At 54.3% G+C, this 18747-nt stretch overlaps 1 protein-coding gene across 2 annotated transcripts in view; it reads right to left on the bottom strand.

The window, feature by feature from the left end:
- The window catches only part of TRIM9 (tripartite motif containing 9), a 68345-nt gene extending 60102 nt beyond the window's left edge, over positions 1 to 8243 (bottom strand). For both annotated transcript variants that reach the window (XM_086612855.1, XM_086612856.1), the window contains exon 1: positions 7428 to 8243. In XM_086612855.1, the coding sequence (XP_086468981.1) occupies positions 7428 to 8243 (816 nt within the window). The remainder of the gene's footprint in view (positions 1 to 7427) is intronic.
- Positions 8244 to 18747: the final 10504 nt, after the last annotated feature.

Here is an 18747-nt window from a genome sequence, read left to right as displayed (position 1 = left end):
GCCCAAGAGCTGCAGGTGGGAGGCAGCTGCAGTTCCACAGCACAGGCTTAAACGAGCAATGCTACGGAGGAATTATGCACCCTCCAGCTGAAAGCACAACCATAAACCATCCTTAATTCACAGACATGAAACAACCCTGCCACAGGGCACTGCAGGAAGAGAAGGGAATGGACAATGCAAATCCAGAAGGGCCAGCCAGGGGAAAGGGAAAAAATATAACTAAATGCAAGGGTCCGACTTCCAAAAAAGAAAAAAAAAGGATCACTGGTTGAAAGATGTGCCACGGTTCCAGGGTTCATGCAAATGATTTCATTGATATTTGCCCAAGTGCTGAGGCATTACACCTCCTCTCCATGCTGGAAGTAGCAGCCCCAGCGTAGGTACCCAGGCTGGGATCTCCGCATCAGGCACCGGCAGCTGCAAACACAATGTTCTGCTCCAACGGCTGCAAAGCCGTGCCCATTTGCACCAGCTGCGGATCTGACCTCGTGTTGATGGGCAACAGCAACCGCAACCCCAACCCACAGCACTTCAGGCAACGCACGTGCATGCCTTAGGAACATCCAGTCCCCATCCTTTCTTTAAATCCACCAACTAATACCAGGTTAGTAAAGGGGAAGGGGTAATTAACACTGATGGGAAATCCCTCGACCGTCAGATCCCTTCCGGAGCGCTTTCTGCTGACTGTGATACAGAACGGAGCGTGCACCTAGTAAGACCCCCGTATTTCTGTAACGCAGGGACTTTCATTGAGCCTCCACTGAGCTTCTCCAGCCAGCTCCAGGTCAGGCTGTCCCCAAAGGTTGCATCCAATTCCGAAGGCAAAACGTGAGTTAGTTCAGACCACGTTTTTTTGGACAAAATTTCCTTTGAACGGGAAAGCTGAATCCTTTGACGCGCTGTTCTCAGCTCTCGTCTCTTTTGCATCATAAACTGCCGTATCTCCTTTCTGCGTTCACCAGCGAGGTGCCACTGGTATGGGGGAGAGTTGGACCCAGTTTCTACATATGCATGTTTCCTTGTTAGAAAGCTTAACAGCTTTCCTTTTTACGACTACCCAGTGGGACCCTCATCCAGTAAGCCACCCCTCAATGGTGGTCCCAGAGCACTGGTTTAACGAAACCATCCTACTTGCACAGTCTTTCCAGTTATGACTTGGATGGTCCATAAGAATTTGAGAAACTTGTATCCAGAGAGTGTTGGTACCATAGATTTTTTACTCTTCCCAGTAACTGGGCTTCTACCACACCAGCCTTTGCTGGTCCTTCTGGGACGTGACCTGAGCTGGGGTCACCAGAGATTTATGCTGTGAGCTCTCTTTGGCTTATGTGCTTGCTCTAAATAGATATTTATCCAATTCATCCCAGTAGGACTATCTGAAGGAGCAAGGAATGAGCTGGCTTATTTATAAGCCAATTTAACAGGTAAAACACATATCGCAGCCACACAGGACACCTCGCCCCAAGAACAAAGGAAGCAGGGAACGAGGCTGTCAAAAGAGCAGTTCTGTGAGGTGGGGAGTTGTAATGACTCAACAGTCATTTTTTAATTACTCCTTGATGCAGCTGGGACAAGCACAAGCAATTCCAAAGCACTCTGCTTCAAATGAATATGTAGGTGAATCATGCAAGTTAATCAAGGGATGCAGAAAATTCCTTCAAACTTTAGGAAAGAGAATGAAAATATCTCCAAATGGGGGGTGCTGCATCTCTAGACAGTACACTGCAAGACTCCTTAACAGGGTTTTGTGGCCATACGTGAGCAGGTTCTAGCAAGTGACACCAAGCACAGTTTTCCCTCTGAAAATCTCAACTTTTGGGTGCTGCCTTGTTTAGAAGGGGAATAAGCAATGCGGAGCAGCCTCGTAAGCCTCTTGAGAATGTGTTCCTGACCAAGATCCACCCAGCACCGCTGTCAGCTCTCCGAGTGCATCTTGTGAAACCTGGTAAATAAACAGCAATGCTTTTTTCTCACTCTCATGTCATTTACTTAACACCAGGTGCAGTGTTTGCTCCGCTTCCCAATTCTCCAGATTTTTCACGCCAGGGACGTGGTGACAGGAGAATCCCTGGGTGACATGCTGATACCTCTTGAAATTTCCACAAAAGAGAGATGAGAATTAGTCCATGGGCTGATGTTTCACCCATCTCAGCTGAGGTGATCCTGACTCGCACCACAGCAAGAATTATCGAGCCAGTGAGATCCTTCATTCATGAAGTGGCCAAGAGAAGAAAAAAAATCAGACACAACTGTGCGAGGAAAATAGAAAAGGTTTGATATTTACAGAGCGTGGAACCTTCTGGATGAAGGCAGATCCCACCAGACATCCGTCTGCATGATGAGATGCTTAAAAGCCTTTGGAGAGCCCGAGCACAGATGATGCAACACAGCATCGGTGTATTTTTGGACTTCCCACTGGAACCGATGAAGCTGCAGCGATTTACACCCACTTTGAGACAGCCCTGGGCCCGGTTCCATTTGCAAATAACTAAAGAGGACATCTCCTGGCATCGAGTGCCACACAGGCTCCAGAAACGCCTGTAGAACTTGCTGTACCGCATTACCTTTGATTAACGTGACACTCGCGGTTGCTCGTTACTCCGTTAACTCCACTGAGCGCAGAGGGAAGAGCCACCTCACAGAGAGCTGTTTTCTAAACAAATTAATACAAGGTAGCAGCATCACCTCCGGATCCTGGACAGACACAAGCCGGTCCAAGTCCACTGACATTTCTTTGCTTTTTTCCCCACTTCAAAGCACCTTAGCCTGTTTGCCACTGTCAGGATTTGGCCACAGAAAACTGGAGCGACTGGGAAGGCTGTTTGGCATTGCTAGAGAAGGGCAGGAGGGATCCTGCTGCTGTAGATAGCAGGTGATGGAGCAAGGGCAGTGGGGTTCTGGAAGGCCATCAAACCAAGGCTTGGGAAAGAGCATTGCTTGCACCAGGAAAAGATTAAGGATTCTCACTGCTGTTGTTTCAGCAGCAAATATTTCACTTTGCAAATGCAAACAGATCTTTGTCATACAGCAGCTCCCTGGATACCTCCTACAAGCACCGTGCTACCGGAATTCCCACGGACCCAACGGCAGTACATTCCCGATGCCTCAAGAAAGCGGCTCCCCACAAAAGTGTCCCTGGCAGCCGACGCAGAGGCCCAGCCAAGTGAGTTAATGAATAATGCTGTCTGCTCGTCACTACCTTGGCTCTGATGCCCACTGTCCCCCAGGCAGAAACTAGGAGGCACTGATGGTGTTTCCCACCCCCCAAGTTCAGCCCAGATGTGCAAACCAACTGGAATAAAGTCATGCCCAGCATACACAGGATTTTTGATTCTTAAAAGCAGGGCTCCCCTGCATCCCTCATCCCATCTGTGCCAGTGACAGTCGGGATGAGCTGAGGTCTAGAGAGCACCCCTGCTAATTAGCCTCTGATTGCCAGCAATCACTACAGCTGATTCATCAGAGTGCCCAACGTCAGTTTACAGGGCTGGTCTCTACTGCAATCTGTGCAGAGATGCTGCAGGGGTTTGCAATCAGAGGACAGTTTGTATCTTCAACCTGGGCAATCCCATCCTGGGCAGTTAAATCCCACGTAAAAGTATAACTGAGAGCACTATTTACCTTCCACTGAAGTCAAGACCTGTTTCTGTTTCACTACAAGAGGAACTGGACAGGCTGCCTAACCTGCTCCCCTTTCGGTGTCAAGGCAAAGCAGACAGTGGTCCTACCCCAGAGTCTTGTTTTAAGGCAAAAGGAACGTGAAAGAGTTGCTAGTGAAGAAAAGAGGCAGAGCCTCAGGGGCGCCTGCAAGGAAAACCCATGATCCCAACCCAAAGCAGAGGGAAGCTTCTTGCTCGACTGCCCAACAAGAGAGCGGAAGCACGTATCACCATTCCCGGTGGGACTACTGACCACTCCAGCCTCTTTCTGCCTGTAAATCCAGGTTCATGTTCGCTGCAGGGGGTACCCATCTCAATGACAAAAGCAGCCTCTGGCAGGCATGACCCATCCCAGGAAGGGTGTCCAGCCATGGCGCGAGAAGTCCCAGGGACTCTGCAGAGGACAGTCAGATACAACAGTGCTGAGCAACAACCTGACACTCTGCCAGAGATGGGCAGGAATATCTACTCTACATCACTATCTCTCCATTGTCAAACCCAGAAAGCTTTCAAACCTGCTTAAAAGCTACAACCAACTCCTGGGAGACCTTTCCAACATGCACCATCAAGAGTAAAACCTTTTTAAGACAGAGCTCGATCGACTGATGGATGGGATTTCGGGGCTGTCAGAGATAGTTAAGGACTGAACTGTGTGACCCTGGAGGTCCCTTCCAGTCCATTTGCATGTGTGTGTACATATATATGTACCTATCCATCTATAAAAAAATGTTAGCAAGCTGCTGAGCCTGCACTCACCACGCACTTCCCAGCGAAAGGAAGAGGGACTCGAATGCGCAAAGAATAAATGATTCAGCTCCATCTTGTGTTTCCGCTTTTGACACGGCAAGCGGCACTCCAGCTTGTCAGGAGAAAATCCAGACAGCTGCAATATATGTACAAAACTGGGACAATTCAGATTAAAAACCCATTTTCCTCTACGTTTCTCTGAATATTTACCCCTCTCCCAACAGCTGTCCTGAAAGGAAGATATGAAGAGAGAGGATTTCCCGTGATCTGTGTCCGGCTTAGAAATCCTCGCTCCCCGAATTATGTTTGATTGTGCCTCAGCATGGATTATTTCGAAACGATCACCTGCGAGAACCACACAATCCGAGAAAAGCAAAAATTGGGGCAGTTCCTGAAGAGGTCTGTAAAAATTCCCTTGGGTTTCCTTTCCAAGGCGAAGCACGCTGCACTTAACAGCGACTGCCGAGGGCCTGGCCATCACGTACTGATGCGTGAACGCTGCTCCCAAGAACAGCAGCTCACCAAGGCACTCTCGGGTCATCGCGGACCGCGGCGAGGATCACAGTCCCCTCGGGTCCGAAATCAAGAGCACAGATGTATCCCAAAGAATATTTTGCACGGAGCAGCGCTGCAATTGCAGAGGAGAAGACAAGAGCTGGCGACTCTGTCCTTTCCTACGAGCCCTAAGTACTCGCTACAAGTACTCACCGCAGCGAGAAGATGAGGCAAAAAGGGACAGTCACCTTTTGGGCAAGTTTGTCTTGCTGCCAAAAGCCTGTCCCCTCAAAAAGTGACACGCAGGCGCTTCTGCAGGAGTTTCGCCAGCTCAGATCTGCAGGTGGTTTGGCTCCCAACGCCCAGTCTCACGCAGGATAAAGCTCGAAACACCAGTAACCTCTCCCTCTGATCTCGTCACACGGCATCTCAGGGAGCAACCCGAGCTCTGGCAGTGAAATTCCTCCTTCGATTATACCGTACTGCCACGTTTGGCTCAGCAAACTCTTCTCCCTCCCCTAGCAAGCAAATATCAGGAAACAGCAGAAAAGCCCTGCAGAAACCCAGGCTCGCTCAAGGCAGGTGTGACTTCACATTCTGATTTTCAAAAACTTGAGAGAAATTGCACGAAAATCATCAGTTCAGGTATCATTACAGTTCCACGTCTGTTAGCCACATCAGTGAAATACTGCATTGCTGAAGCTCTCCCCGTGTGAAAAGGTATTTTGAAAGAAAAGCCAAGCAATCAAGGAAGAATAAGCCATCCTAATCAAGAACACAAGGACTGAACCTCAAGTATCTGAGTACTTGCATACGAAATTGTCCAGATGCTCATGCGTGTATCTAAGGGCCTCGCTGCATCTGAACCAAAGCAGGAAGGTGAAGCCAAAACCTTACGAAAAGGCCTGGTATTCATTAGATTTCTCTTGGTTTTGGAGAGCAACACCGAGAGACGGATCCAGCTTTGCTCCTGCTGTGTGTCAGCACAGACCGAACGGGTTCATCCTCCGCCGAGAGCTGGGCCAGGAGGACCAGACTCTGGAGAAGAGGCTGCTCTCGTGCAGCGAGCGCTTACTGGGTTTCATAACAGGCAAGAGGAGCAAGACGCTCACAGCATCCGATGGCTCATGCCATGCTAAAACGCCGGTGAAGATGAGCTCCCGCACTCCAGTGAGCAGGTCAGCAGGTACCTGTGCCATGGTGCACCCCGGCAACCCAACACCAGTTGGGTTCTCCTGCCAGCGGCGCAAGCTGCCACCAACATTGGGAGCAGTGACTGCACCCTATGTGTAAGGACAAAGGCACGGGGCACCAAAACTGCTCTGCCACATGGGATTCACCTTTGTAAGAGCACTGGAAAGCCAAGGAGGAGCTGTTCCTGCTCCCAAAGAGGGTCAGGACAAGCCCTTTCCAGCACCAACAGGCATCACCGTACCCTTTCCTCCCACACCACAGCGTAACACGGTCACCCTCTTCTCCCAGCCCTCTCAAGGAGCACCATGCCAAACGACAGCCTGTCCCTGCGTGCACCCACTGACCCAACACAGGGCACGGAGCTGCAGCCCAGTGGTCTGCATCCTCCACGGAGCTGCACGCTGCCACGCAGCCTGGCAAAGCACGACGGGGATGCTCCTGAGCCCCTTTTGACAGGGGGTGCCCATCTCTCCCCAGCAACCCTTGTCACACGTCCCCCCACCTGCTCCTGCCTGCACAGATTTGCTGGAGCAGGGGGACAATTATTTCAACGTTCATCCGAGGAGCGACGCCCATCCGCTTGTGCCCTGTCCGCCCACGTCCCAGTCACTTCTGCCCCAGTTCCTTCGGTGAGGGGGTCACTGGCGCAAGGAGGGAGGGAGGCAGCGGGGTGGATGGAGTCGAGCTGAAGCTAATGACGCCGCGTCCCTGCCTTGAGCACTGTGACCCTCTTCTCCAGTAAGGACGCGCGTGGGAGCGAGTACGCTCGAGAGGAGCTGATCAGTATTCAGCGAAAGGCTCTGCGATCGCGCTGCCCGCTCACCCGCCGCCGTCCCTCCTCCTCCTCCCAATGACTCAGTGCGCGGGAGGAGGCAGCAGCCCTTCCTCAGTAGCACCCCACGGCACCCCGCTCCCGCATCCCTGTCCTCCCCCGCGGCGGATTTCACGCCTCCCTCCTTGCGAAAGCATCGCTTCCCGTCACTTTCCCGGCTCCGCAGCGCAGGTGCCCCTGATCCACCCCCAGGCCATCACCCGCAGGCGCTGCCAGCTCCTTCGGCAGAGCCTTGGCTCATGATTTGGGGACCCACTGGGAGCATCGCCTGCCCGATGCCAGCCTCCCCATGCCGGGGGGCAACCCTCCTCCCAAGCAAGGGTGCAAACCGCAGCCCCGGTGTGGGAGAGGGCGTGGGGCGATGCTCCCACCCTGCCAGCTGGGGGAAGGCGGACAGCGTGGGGCGAGGCGTGCCGGACAGGTGGCCCTCCGTAGCCATCTCCCAACCGCGGGGCTCAGTCGGGGCTACCGGCGGAGGCCGCCCCGGGGCCGGGGCTCACCTTGTGGAGCTTCCACATGGCACCCAGGGCCTTGACCTCGTGGCTGGAGTGCTTGCCCTCCTCCAGGCACTGGTAGCAGACGGGGCTCTTGCACTGCACGCAGTACATGCTGTGGTTCTCCAGCTCGTGGTCGGTGCAGGTGGAGATCTTCCGCGGGCTGAGGCGGCGGCTGACGCGGCCCTGGGCCGGCGGCACCAGGCGGTGCTTGGCCAGCGGGCCCCGCGGCGGGTGGCAGCGCAGGCGGCAGGGATCGCAGTAGAAGACGTCGCACTGCTCGCACATGACGGCCGCCTCCTTGGGCGCCTTCTCGCAGAGCTGGCAGCGCAGCGCCGCCGCCCTGCCCTGCTGGTAGCGGTCGATGACGCCCTCCAGCAGGCGGTTGCGGGGGAAGCCCCGCAAGCCGCGCTCGTCCAGCACCAGGCTGCGGTGGCACTGCGGGCAGGTGAGGCAGGCGTTGCGCGGCGGCGGCGGCGGCACCAGGGCGGCGGGGGGCGGCGGGGCGGCCGGCGGGAAGACGCGGACGCCGTTGGGGGATTTCTGGCAGGGGGTGGTGGGAGCGCTGGCGAAGCCGCCGTAGGAGCCGTAGCCGCTGTCCGCCTCGCTGTACAGGCTCATCTTATCCAGGTCCAGGTAGTCGTAGTCGGAGACGGCGGAGCCCGAGGCGCGGCGGCTCTGCGGCGACTCCGACTCCGGTGTCTGCACCAGGATGTTGCGGGCGCACGCCTGGCACAGGTTGTGCGAGCAGGGCAGGATGATGGGCTCCCGGTAAAAGGAGCCGCACACCGGGCATTTCAGCTCCTCTTCCATCTCTTCCATAGGGGAGGGAGGGCAGCGGCGCGGCGCCGGCAGCGGCCGCGGCGAAGCGAGAGGAGCCACCCGCACCTCGCCGCGCCTCGGCGCCGACTGCCGCCCGCCCGCCGCCCGCCCGCCGCCGCTCCGCCCCGCCCCGCCCCGCGCCTCGCCATTGGCCCGTCGCCGGCGGGGAGGCGGGCTGCGCCTTGCGATTGGCTCTGCCGCCTGCCCGTCCGCCCGCCCGTCCGCCGGCGGCGCTGCGGGGGTCTCTGCTCGGGGCTGCGGTGCGGAGCTGCGGGGTCGGGGGCCGGGGCTGCCCCCGCTCCCCCCGCCTCCGCTCCTCCCGCCTCCGCTTCCTCCGCCTCGGCTTCCCCCGCCTCCGCTTCCCCCGCCTCGGCTTCCCAAGGGACCGTCCCTCTCGCCAGCGGCGTCTCGGTGCCCGCAGCATCCTGCGGTGCCCGCAGCAGCCCACCCCAAACCCCAAGGGTGCTCCCCAAGATGGCGGCCTCCCGCGGGCCCCTCGCCCTGCGGGGTCGGCCGGCGAGGGGCTTCGGCGGCCTCGCTGCCGCAGGAGGCCCCCCCAGGATGGAGACGGGGACACCGGGGCAGGAACAAGGAGGTGCCCCACGATGTTCTCCCCCCTGAGAGGGGCGTGGAGGGTCTCTTGAGGGGGACGTGGCAGGTCTGGGGGTGCGGGGCCCCCCCGTTCCGGTGGGGGCGGGTTACCATGGCGAAGCCCACGTCGGCCTTTTTGAGCGCGGGGCCGTTGGTGGGGCCATCCCCACCTGCCGCTGGTCCCCGATGATGCTCCTGGGGCTCCTGCGGTTCCCCCTCGGACAGCACAAGGTGACTTTGGGAGCTGCGAGTGCTGGAGGCAGGAAATCTGCTGAGGGACTGTGCCATGAGGCCGTGGTAATAATTATTAGAAGAGCCACGTGTTTAGATACAATATTTAGAAATGCAAGGCGCTCGATAATCCTATATCTTTCTATTAATCACACCAGTGAGATGACTGCGTGGACACACCGGCTCGCAGAAGCACGGAGCAGGGGTGCAGGCTGGCACACCGCGGTCCCCGAGCCTGAGATGCCTTCGTGGGGTGCTGCTTCGCACTGGATAGCAGGGAGGGGGCCCGGCGGCTCCCCTGCGGCTGGCTTGTCAACTGTGCTTGCTCTGAAGGTCGTCTCAGGTCTTTAAAATATCCTGGCAACGTGCAGTGCGGCATAGCGGTGCCTTTTCAGCCAATGGAAAAATAGAATTACTTGGAATGTCTCTGTGTTATCTCTCATTTCCCTCTCTCCGCGCGCACGTTTGGGGATGCCCGTTAGCGCAGTTGCTCTGTGCCTCCCGTGACGGTGTCTTTGGATCTCCCTTGGGAGAGGAGCCGTGACGTGAGAAGCATGGTATGGGAGCTTGGAGGCAGAGGGTTCAGCCTGGGATTTGAAATCGGATCTCAGGGTGTCTGTGAAGGCACTGTGGGAGCAGTGAGGGGTTGAAGAAGGTTGGCTTCCGATCCCATATGTGTGGCGTGGGGCCCTGGCCCAAAGAGAAGGATAAGCCTGTGTCACCATTCACAGGCGGTTACTAAGGATGTGGGGAAACTGGCTTGGGATCCTGATGCTTGACAGCTAAGCCATGGGGTGACAGAGGGGGATTGGTGGCAAAGGTGGGGAAACAGAGGCAGGCTCACAGCAGCTCCCCAGTAACCGTGAGAGGGTGATGGCTGGATGCTGGCAGGCTCCTGTGTCTGAGGGTTTGTCTTGTCCAGGGCCAAGGGCCAAGACCTGAGCTTAGCTGGAGCTCCAGGACCCTGGGTGGAGGGGTGGGGGAGCCACCAGCGAGGCTCGTCGGGTCAATTAAGTGCCATTTCCATGGTGGGGAGATGGCAGAAGTATTGGGGGGCACCCTGTGCCCTACTCGAGGACCGTATGCCCCCGACACAGGGCTACCTAGCCCCTTCTTGAGGAGCCGTTTGTTGGCCGCTGTCGCTGAGCCACGCTCTTGATCTGAGTCTCGGGCAGATTAATGGGATATGATCCCAGTGGCCATGGTGGCAGGGACCTGTTGCTGGCTGCTTAGTTCACCCCTCTGCGGGGACACGGGTGACTCCGCAGCCCAGGACCACTGAGCCTGAGCTGTGGTGCCAAATGGATGAGCACGGGGATGGGTAGTGGAGGAGTGGGATTCCACTGGAGCATCGCATCGCTCCCAGCACACTTGCCCATTAGCTGGGGGTAGGTGCTGAAGAGGTCTGCGTAGGATTTATCAGACTGAGCCTCGAAAGGCCCAATCCTTCACAGGCACAGCTTCGGGCAGGGGCATGGAGAGGCTCTTTCCATCCCCCGGGGGTTCGTGCAGTTCCCAGGATGCAGTGAGCAGGTACAGGTACAGGCTCCCGCATTGGTATTGGGAAGGCGGAGAAGCCCAAGAGCTGAGATGCACAAGGAAGGTGCTGCCATTTCTCAGCCTGATAAGGAGGGACAAGTGATAAGGAGAAAAGGACTTTCCAAGTGTTTCTCTCTTCGCTCTGTGCAGGGGTTAGAGCAGGGGTGCTTTGTACTTCCCTTTCTCCTTCTCCAGGCTCCTGCTGGCTCCATATCCACCACCGGCACTGTGGCTTCCCCTGAACTCTCCTGAGCATTCCTCATTTGCTCCTTTTTGGAATCTGCTTGGAGTTGGTAATGTTTCTCCCTGCTCTCATTCCTCTAGCTGCCCTGTTGCCAAAGTAAAACCATCATTCCTTGTTTGCTCTGCCTGTTGTTCCCTGTGGCCATTTTTCACTCTGGCAGGTATATGATGCCACTTGTCCTGGAGTGATATGCTGATCATGTAAATAGGTGAAAAAAGGAAAAAGCCCTACAAAGAGGAATGCAGCCAGTGCATTTGGAAGCAACCCTGGCTCATAAACATTTAGCTGCTTTCTTCTTGGCGCAGCAGCTTATTCCTTCACTTTCCTCTCAGCAAGAGGCAAGAATCCCCATGCTCTGGCTGCGTATTATTTGCAATTGTCAGACTTGTCACTGCCCCGAGAACTGTGCAGCATGCAGTTATGGACCTGCAACAATTACCTGACCCAGCTTCAACATTCACTTGTCTAATGTCGCCGTGATCAGCGATTACAAGCTAAAGGATCGTGAAGTCATCTTGTTCTAAGCTGGCTCTTGCTTTTCTCATGTGCTTCTTGCCAGGAGCTTCAGCCTTAAAAATGGCCCCGGCTCCCACTGCGGGAATGATGCATCTCTGTTTCTGTTGCAACCAGCCTCTGCTCCGGGGGATGCAGAAGACACCACTGGGCTGAGATAAATTGAAGTCTATAAGTGCTGTTGCATCCCCTTGATGATTTGTAATAACAAGAAGGACTGTTATCATGAGCATCCATTGCCTGCTCCTGGCCATTCCGCTCTGTGCCCCACTAGCCTGCAGGTGTGCTTGCTTTGTCTGCTGGAAATGCAGATTAGAAATCAGGATCAAGCTTGGAGATATCGACAGGAGCAAGATGGGGTGGTGGGCGATGCTGTTTGAATCGTATATGGTATGTAACCCCCAAAAAAGATCTCAACACCACTGCAGTTTTGTTAAACCACGGTAATTGGGGTGTGATACAAGGAACGGAGGTGGCCCACAGTGTCAGGACCTGCTCCCACATCCATCTCCAACCTCCATCCCAGCCACCTCCTTTGGCTCCTGGTGTCCATCAGCTGTGTCCCGAGGCATTCCTTGTCTTGAGAAATAAGAATATGAGGAGAAAGGAGATGGGCAGATGTCACGAGGGCCACAAGGCACCATGAGTCAAGAGAGGAAAGGGGATGGAGATTGTGAGAGCCCCTGTTCCCCCCAGTTCCCTGGCAGGATGGAGAAAAGGGTTGGACTAATGACCAGGACTTGCCCAGCACTGGGAGCTGGAGGGAAAATGAAGTGTCACATTCTGGAGCTATCTTGGGGATGGGGAAAAAAGTCTTCATTGCAAACTGGGACAAAAGATCTGAACCTTGGCATTTCTCCATGGAAATTCTGCAGTATTTTGTTTCGTGAAATGCCTGTGGGAGGAAGCTGTTGGTGACGGTGGCGTAAAGGTGGAGGTGGGCAGCTGGGAGCAGGGGGATGCTGGGCCCCTGGGCATGGGGAGCGCTGTGTGGCAGGAACACCGCGGGCACAGAGGGCTGGGAATCCTGCTTGGGAGGCAGGGGCCGTTTCTTCCATTTTAACAACTAAATATTTTCTTCTTGTTAATATCAGTTTGATGATAAATAACCTGAACTTCCCTTGCTTTAGGCAACAGTTGTTTCTTAAACCTCCCCTGCCTTATATTTCTGCATGTGTATGTGCAAAAACACGTCTGCTACTAATATTTCTGCTGGGATCCCCACCAGCAGAAGGATTACAGGAGGGAAGGAAGGGGGGGCTCGAGAAATCGATAGCATTCACATCTCAGACTGGAGCGAGGAGCAGTGGGACACGAAGCCGAAGGCTGTCTGTCGCTAATTAATCTGCCAGCATCATCCCCGTGACGCCGATCGATCTCCATCCGCCGGGGCAGAGAGGGAGCCCGCCTGGATCTCCCCGCAGGTGGGCTGCCAGCGGGGTCTCGGGAAGGTGACAGCTTGTCTGGCTCCCACCTTCGCTCCCCCGTACCGCACGGGGTCCTTGGGTCCGGGGTGGGATTTCAAGGGGAGAGGTGGACTGGACGGAGCACGCCAGCACACCGGCACGTGTCTGCAGGTAGTGGGTAGGCAGGAGGGTGAGTTTAGGTTGATTTATGAGGCCCTGAGCTGGGCTACAGCTAATAAATAAAAGAGAGGAATGAGCTGAGACAAAGAGCTCTGCAGTCTCCTTTATTCATCGCACTCCTGTAACACCTTGAAGAGATAAATAAGATTGTGGATAATCAGGGCTTCCCTGCTGCAAGGAAGGGGTTGGGACATGGCTGGGGTGCCCCAGGGCCTTCCCAGAGGTGCCCCTCATACTGCTGGAGAGGCCTCAGGTGTCCGATGCAAGATGATCTTCCACCACCGCTTGAGGAACCTGCTTCAGGCTGTGGAAGTGTGTTCTCCTCTGGTGAGGAGGTACTACGCGTGGTACCTCGTCAGCTACACCGGGCCTCTCCAGCCCTTTGTACAGGAATACTCGTGTTTCCCTGTGTCTAATGGAAACATCTCAGGGGATGCAGCCTAGGATTAGAGTTGCCTTTTTAAGACTTTTAAGGCATTGGCAGCTCATAATTCATCCCGTGATCAACCAATGCACCCTGATCCTCCTTCTCCTCAATCATTTTGAATGGATGAGCTCTTGGCTGACAGCAGAAATCCTTGTTTATTAGTCCGTGCATGCATGCATGACCTTGAATTCCATATCCCTGCTGTCATTCCACTCCCCCAGACCATTCAGAATTTTCAACATATCCTGTTTCTTCTCCGTACTGAGGACACCTCCTGGCTTTATATTGTCAGCACGTTTGCTGAGGTCATCCTCATCTTTGGCACAAAGATCATCATCAGAAATTCTAGATGAGATGTGTAGCAGGGTCCCAGGTCTGCAGCTCCCTGGGCTCCAGCAGTAACTGCCTCCCAGCACAATTTTCAGAGCTTCTCACTAGTTACATCATTTGCTCGAAGCACCACTTCGGGTGCACTGAAGAAGCTCAGAAAGTTGAAACCACCTCCCATTGTTTCCGAGGTCTCTTCTTTTCAAGGAAAAGCCCCAAATTATTGTGCACGATCCGCCTTCATTGAAGCCAGGTGGCATCTTTGCCCATTTTATCTCACTGTCACCGACTTGCCTGAACATGAAGGATCCAAGAAATACTTTGGATCGAAACCTCTGGGCAGCCGAGTCTCTTTGTTGGGAGGCTGAGTCCTGAGAAACACTAGTGAGAACATTAACAGTGTAACCGTTTTAAATATTTAATGATCTTTTCCTTTAACAGACTTTAATTACGATCACTGAGCACACACTTTCCTTATTAAAACCAGCACTTAAGTGGTTGCACAGGATAAAAATCCAAACGCTGAAGAACTGCTGCTCCTCTCTGAGGACTTTTCATCAGCGATGCCGGCAGTGACGGTGAGCATCAGTGGGTGGTGAGGCCCGAGGTGGCACTGAGTCTCTGTCGCCTCCTGAAAAACATCTTCTGAAAATCATTTCTGAAAATAAGATGGCAAAATTGCTCCATCAAGTAAGTCCCAGCCTGGCAATACGCCAGGACCTGGGGATATCTGACTGCTGGAGGAGGCCTACGAAAGAGAAGCTAAATGCTTGAATGATGCCTCAGAGTGAGATGTATTGAAAAATCTGCAAATCTGAATTTGCTGAATGCTTTCAAAAGGGGCATCATTTATTTTTAGGTGTTTTTTTTTCACTCTGAGGAGCTAGTGGAAAATTTCAGATTTCAATAAAGAGAGAGCAGAAACTGTTGCTGATACACAGGAAGAGCTAAGCTGCAAGTATAAATTGTGATGCTCCTTTGACCATTGCTTTCACATGCTGCCCACTTACTCATCTCCCCTGACATTAATGCCCCACTTCTCCGACCTATGACTCATTTTGGAGAACAGCAATATTAAACTCATCCCACCAGAGAAATCTGTCCTTCCTCCCACAGGCTGGGTTTGTCATCTTCCTCCTTTCTCTGCTGCCCAAAGGCTCAGCTGGGGAAGATTTAGTGGTTCAGAAGATGCGCTGAAGGTATGCTATCTCCTGTGTCTTCAGCGTTGAAAGGGAAACTCTCTCTGACCAAAATTTATTGGCTTCACAAACAGTCCAAGACTTTTTTAACCATGGCAGGGTTCTGCCATAAAGAACCTTAACACAGGCAGAGCCCCAGCAGGGTGTTTGTGCCAATCCATATGTTTTTTTGGCTGTGTTGAACCACTCTGTGCTTGGTTTCTCCAGCAGCAATCTGAGTGATGGAGGTGCGTGTGCCAGTACAGCCCTCAGAAGTTTGGTGGGGCATCCAGCTCGCCTCGTCTGACACCGGCACAGCAGGCGAGCCGCCGCTGGGAAAAGGGAGGAGAAACTCTAAGCAGGGGATTTGCTCCCAGGAGGCTGGTTCTGGAGGATTTTGCACAAATATAACGTTGGCTCCGGTTTCTTTGGTGTCGTTTGCTGCAACCCAGAAGATGGCAGCCAGGAGAGGGGTACACCTGGAGAGGTGACGTAGATGTCACCATAGATAAGCCAGTGGGGATCTAAGGGGGGTTGAGGGTATCACAACAGAGATGCTGAGGGAGGGAGGAGCCCATGGCCACGCACTGCCTGGCAGGAGCTGCAAGGAGAGGAGCAGAGGGAGAGCACAAAGGTCTTGGCAAAATGGCCATAACCGCCGTGTCCAGGACCTGCCTGGCATTGGTGGCCTATGGGAGGCTATGGAAGCGCCATAACTCAGCAATGCTGGCACTTTGGAAGCAGAGCCCAGGGCACCGAGGGCATGGATTCCCTCGAAATATGGCCAGATGTATGTGGCCAGACAGGCTGAGCAGCCCTGGGAGCCAGGTCAGCCCCTTTGTTCCTGATCCAAAGCAGCATCGGGGTAATATGGAAATAAAACCGTCCCTCTCTGAACAGGCACAACAAAGCGCCGGTGAGGGGAAGCGGGTGGGAGCTGGCTGGGACGGGTGGGAGCCAGCATGGGCTGCTCCGCTCCACCAGCACTTTGCATCTCACCCAGGTCCTGGCTGGGCACCGAGAAGGGTTTTGTGCCTCCAGAGCATCAGCTCAGCTCCTCAGGATGCAAAAGCCTTTCTCTCTCATCCCCGTGGTCCTGCCGGTGATTGCTCATTTCCCGGTCGCTTCCTCGGGTCTCTCGGGGGGGATCTGGCAGGTGCCTGCAGTGCGTGAACCGAACCCAGGGTGCATCAATCTGCGCCTGCCGAGGCAGCGGAGGCTCAGGGCAACCCTGGATTTCCTGAGCTGTCAAGAGGTGATAGATTCTGGGATGTCTGCGAAGAATTACCACATTTCATTGGAAAATAACTGGAAGGCTGATGGGATCGTTTTCTCCCCTAGTAGAGATTCAGAGTACACACATGCCAGACCGGCTTCCCATTAAGTTTCATCCTTGCTTCTCACCGGGGAGGTTATCCTCAGCAACACCCCGACCCGAAACTCCCACCTCTGGGGCCCCTGATGGCAGGGCCAGGTCTGTCCCAACACCATCCCGCTGCGATGGCTCATCAGGTGCTTTACATCCCACTCTTTCTGCATCACCTCCCACCACCATGGAGAGGGCTGTCCCCTACCAGAAGGGGTTAAGTGTGCTGGTCCTAACCCGTGCAGATGCAACCCATGGTTCTTCCTTTGCCTCTGCAGTGCTCCAGCTCTGGAGGCTTTCCAGGAGTCAAGCTGCAGTTGCTAGAAGCCAACCCCAGCTCCAGCTCAGCAGGCTCGGCGGCACGGCGAGAACTTGCAGCACCCGGAGGCGTTTCATCAAACGGAGCGTGGGAGCAACGCGGTGCCGACGGGCCGTTATTCACCGCCGCCGCCCCTCCGTCACTTCTTGGTGAGCTAATGGCTGAGAAGCTCAGGAGGGCAGTGAAGGCGTTTTGCTTCTCGCTTCCCAATTAGGAGAGCTGTAAAAGCCACCCTTTCACGGTGCACCAGGGTCACCTCCCCACTGGCATGCTCCAGCAGCTCTGGCTACGGCTCCCGCAGCGCCCGGCGTGTAGCTCAGGAACGGGATCCGAGGTCTCTGCAGGATATTCCTGTTTTCAATTTCTGCTTGTTTTGAGCCGAACTTGGCTCATTCATCATGATCTAAACCCGTTCCACCTCTGCTAACCTACGGTCTGCTCCGTGGAGATATCTAAATGAGTAAAACTTGGAATGTTAACGAGCGCCCGCGTTCACCCGGGCGTTGGAGAGGGGCTTCAGGAACAGCTTCCCCATCAACGAGCAGCATGCGGGCTATTTTCTTTTCAAACCTCCTTCAACCCATCGTGGCTTATGGCTGACGATTTTTGGGGAAATCAGTTGGAAAGTTTTTGGATGTATCGAGTGGGAGGGCAACATCTAATGTATAGCTGAGCCTAGTGCAGGTTTCTTCTCGCTGCCATGGTAACCAAACTAACTAAAAATAAAAAGTATTCCCATAAATGTCAAAACACACCACACTTCCGTGACGTACGGAGTATCTGACCTGAAATCTGTAATCATTATGTAACGAGGCTTAACGTTACAGTAATGACACGGGAAAATTGTCGCCAGGTTAGACGTTTTGCATAACTTTGGTAGTCAGTCTGCCTCCCTGTATTCTTTGATATTTTGGTTGTTAACGTGCTAATTAGATGCTTAGTGTAGCTGTTTAACATCTGCTGTGATGTGTTACACGCCAAGGGAGACGTTGCGCTCATGAGATCGGTGCCATCGTCCATCTTCTCTAAACAATCACTAAATAAACCACTATCCAGGGCTTGGCAAAATCTGGGCTTCTGGAAAACCTACCTGTGTAGGTGGCAACACCGCACAGACTCAGCCAGCCAGCCATGGTCATGCAAGGTGCGTTTTAGCGGCTCACCTCCAGATGTGCAGATATCTCACCAGCTTGTAGGCCAAAGGAGGAGGACCCCTGTCTGGTGCCTCTGTCCAAGGACTTCATTCATTTTTTCCTAAATCAGACATCTGAAATAAGGCAGAGGCTTGGAAAGGGAACCTAAGGAGACTTGCTCAGGTGTAGATGTCTTCATGGTGGACATCTAATGTTAGGTGGGATGAGACAGATGGGCTGATACCCACGTGCTGAGTTTTCCTTTTGCTCTAAGTGGCCTTCAGATGAAGCCCACGACGCCCACCCTGCTTCAGAGACTGCGCAGGAGGCTGGAGTTGTCTCCGACAAGGTCAGCAGAAGGTACCACCATGCTTCACCGTGGGATTCTGCTGATGCTTATGCCACTGTGAGTTTTCCCTTTCAGGTCAGCCAACATGGAAGGTGGGTTCTCACCAGAAGAAAGACGAGGGTGAAGAGGCAGGGTGTCCTGGGCAGATGCTGTGAGAGACAGCACTCTCCCCAGGGCCATCTGGCCTCAGATCCTGAGTCCTGCTGATCAGATGCCAAACCCTGGCAGACAGCAGCAGACCTGACCTGAAGCCACGGTGGTGGCCAGACCCCAGCAGAAGCAATGATGGGATCAAATACCCCACCTCACAGTGGTGCGATGGTATCTACCCTGGCATTGCTGTTGTGCTGGTGCTGTGTCTGACCCCTCCGTGTGCTTCCCATGCAAAGGGGGCAGGCAGGAGAGCTTGTTCAGGAAGACTGGCTGGCTTCAGGGTAGGCTTGGGAGACCTGTTTGTCTCATAGCTGTTGCCTTTTCAGCAGCCATATGGGCTTGCTTACTGAGCCAAGAGGTCCTAAACCGAAGGCTGTGGGAAGGACAGCAGCAGGTAGACCCTTCACTCCTCCCACAGCTGCCCCTTTGGGCTGGGGTGGTGGCTATGGCAGTGGTTGAGCTCCAGCCCTGGGTGGGATTGGTGGTGTTGATCCCACACTCACCCTCTGCAGCAGAATCACTGCTTCCAGCTCCTCGGCACGTCTCCC

This window comes from Tauraco erythrolophus, chromosome 6 (genome assembly GCF_009769465.1).
Source record: "Tauraco erythrolophus isolate bTauEry1 chromosome 6, bTauEry1.pri, whole genome shotgun sequence".
In the NCBI taxonomy this organism is placed as follows: Eukaryota; Metazoa; Chordata; class Aves; order Musophagiformes; family Musophagidae; genus Tauraco; species Tauraco erythrolophus.
The sequence above is the reverse complement of the archived record's forward strand: the minus strand, read 5'-3'. Positions and strand labels throughout refer to the sequence as shown.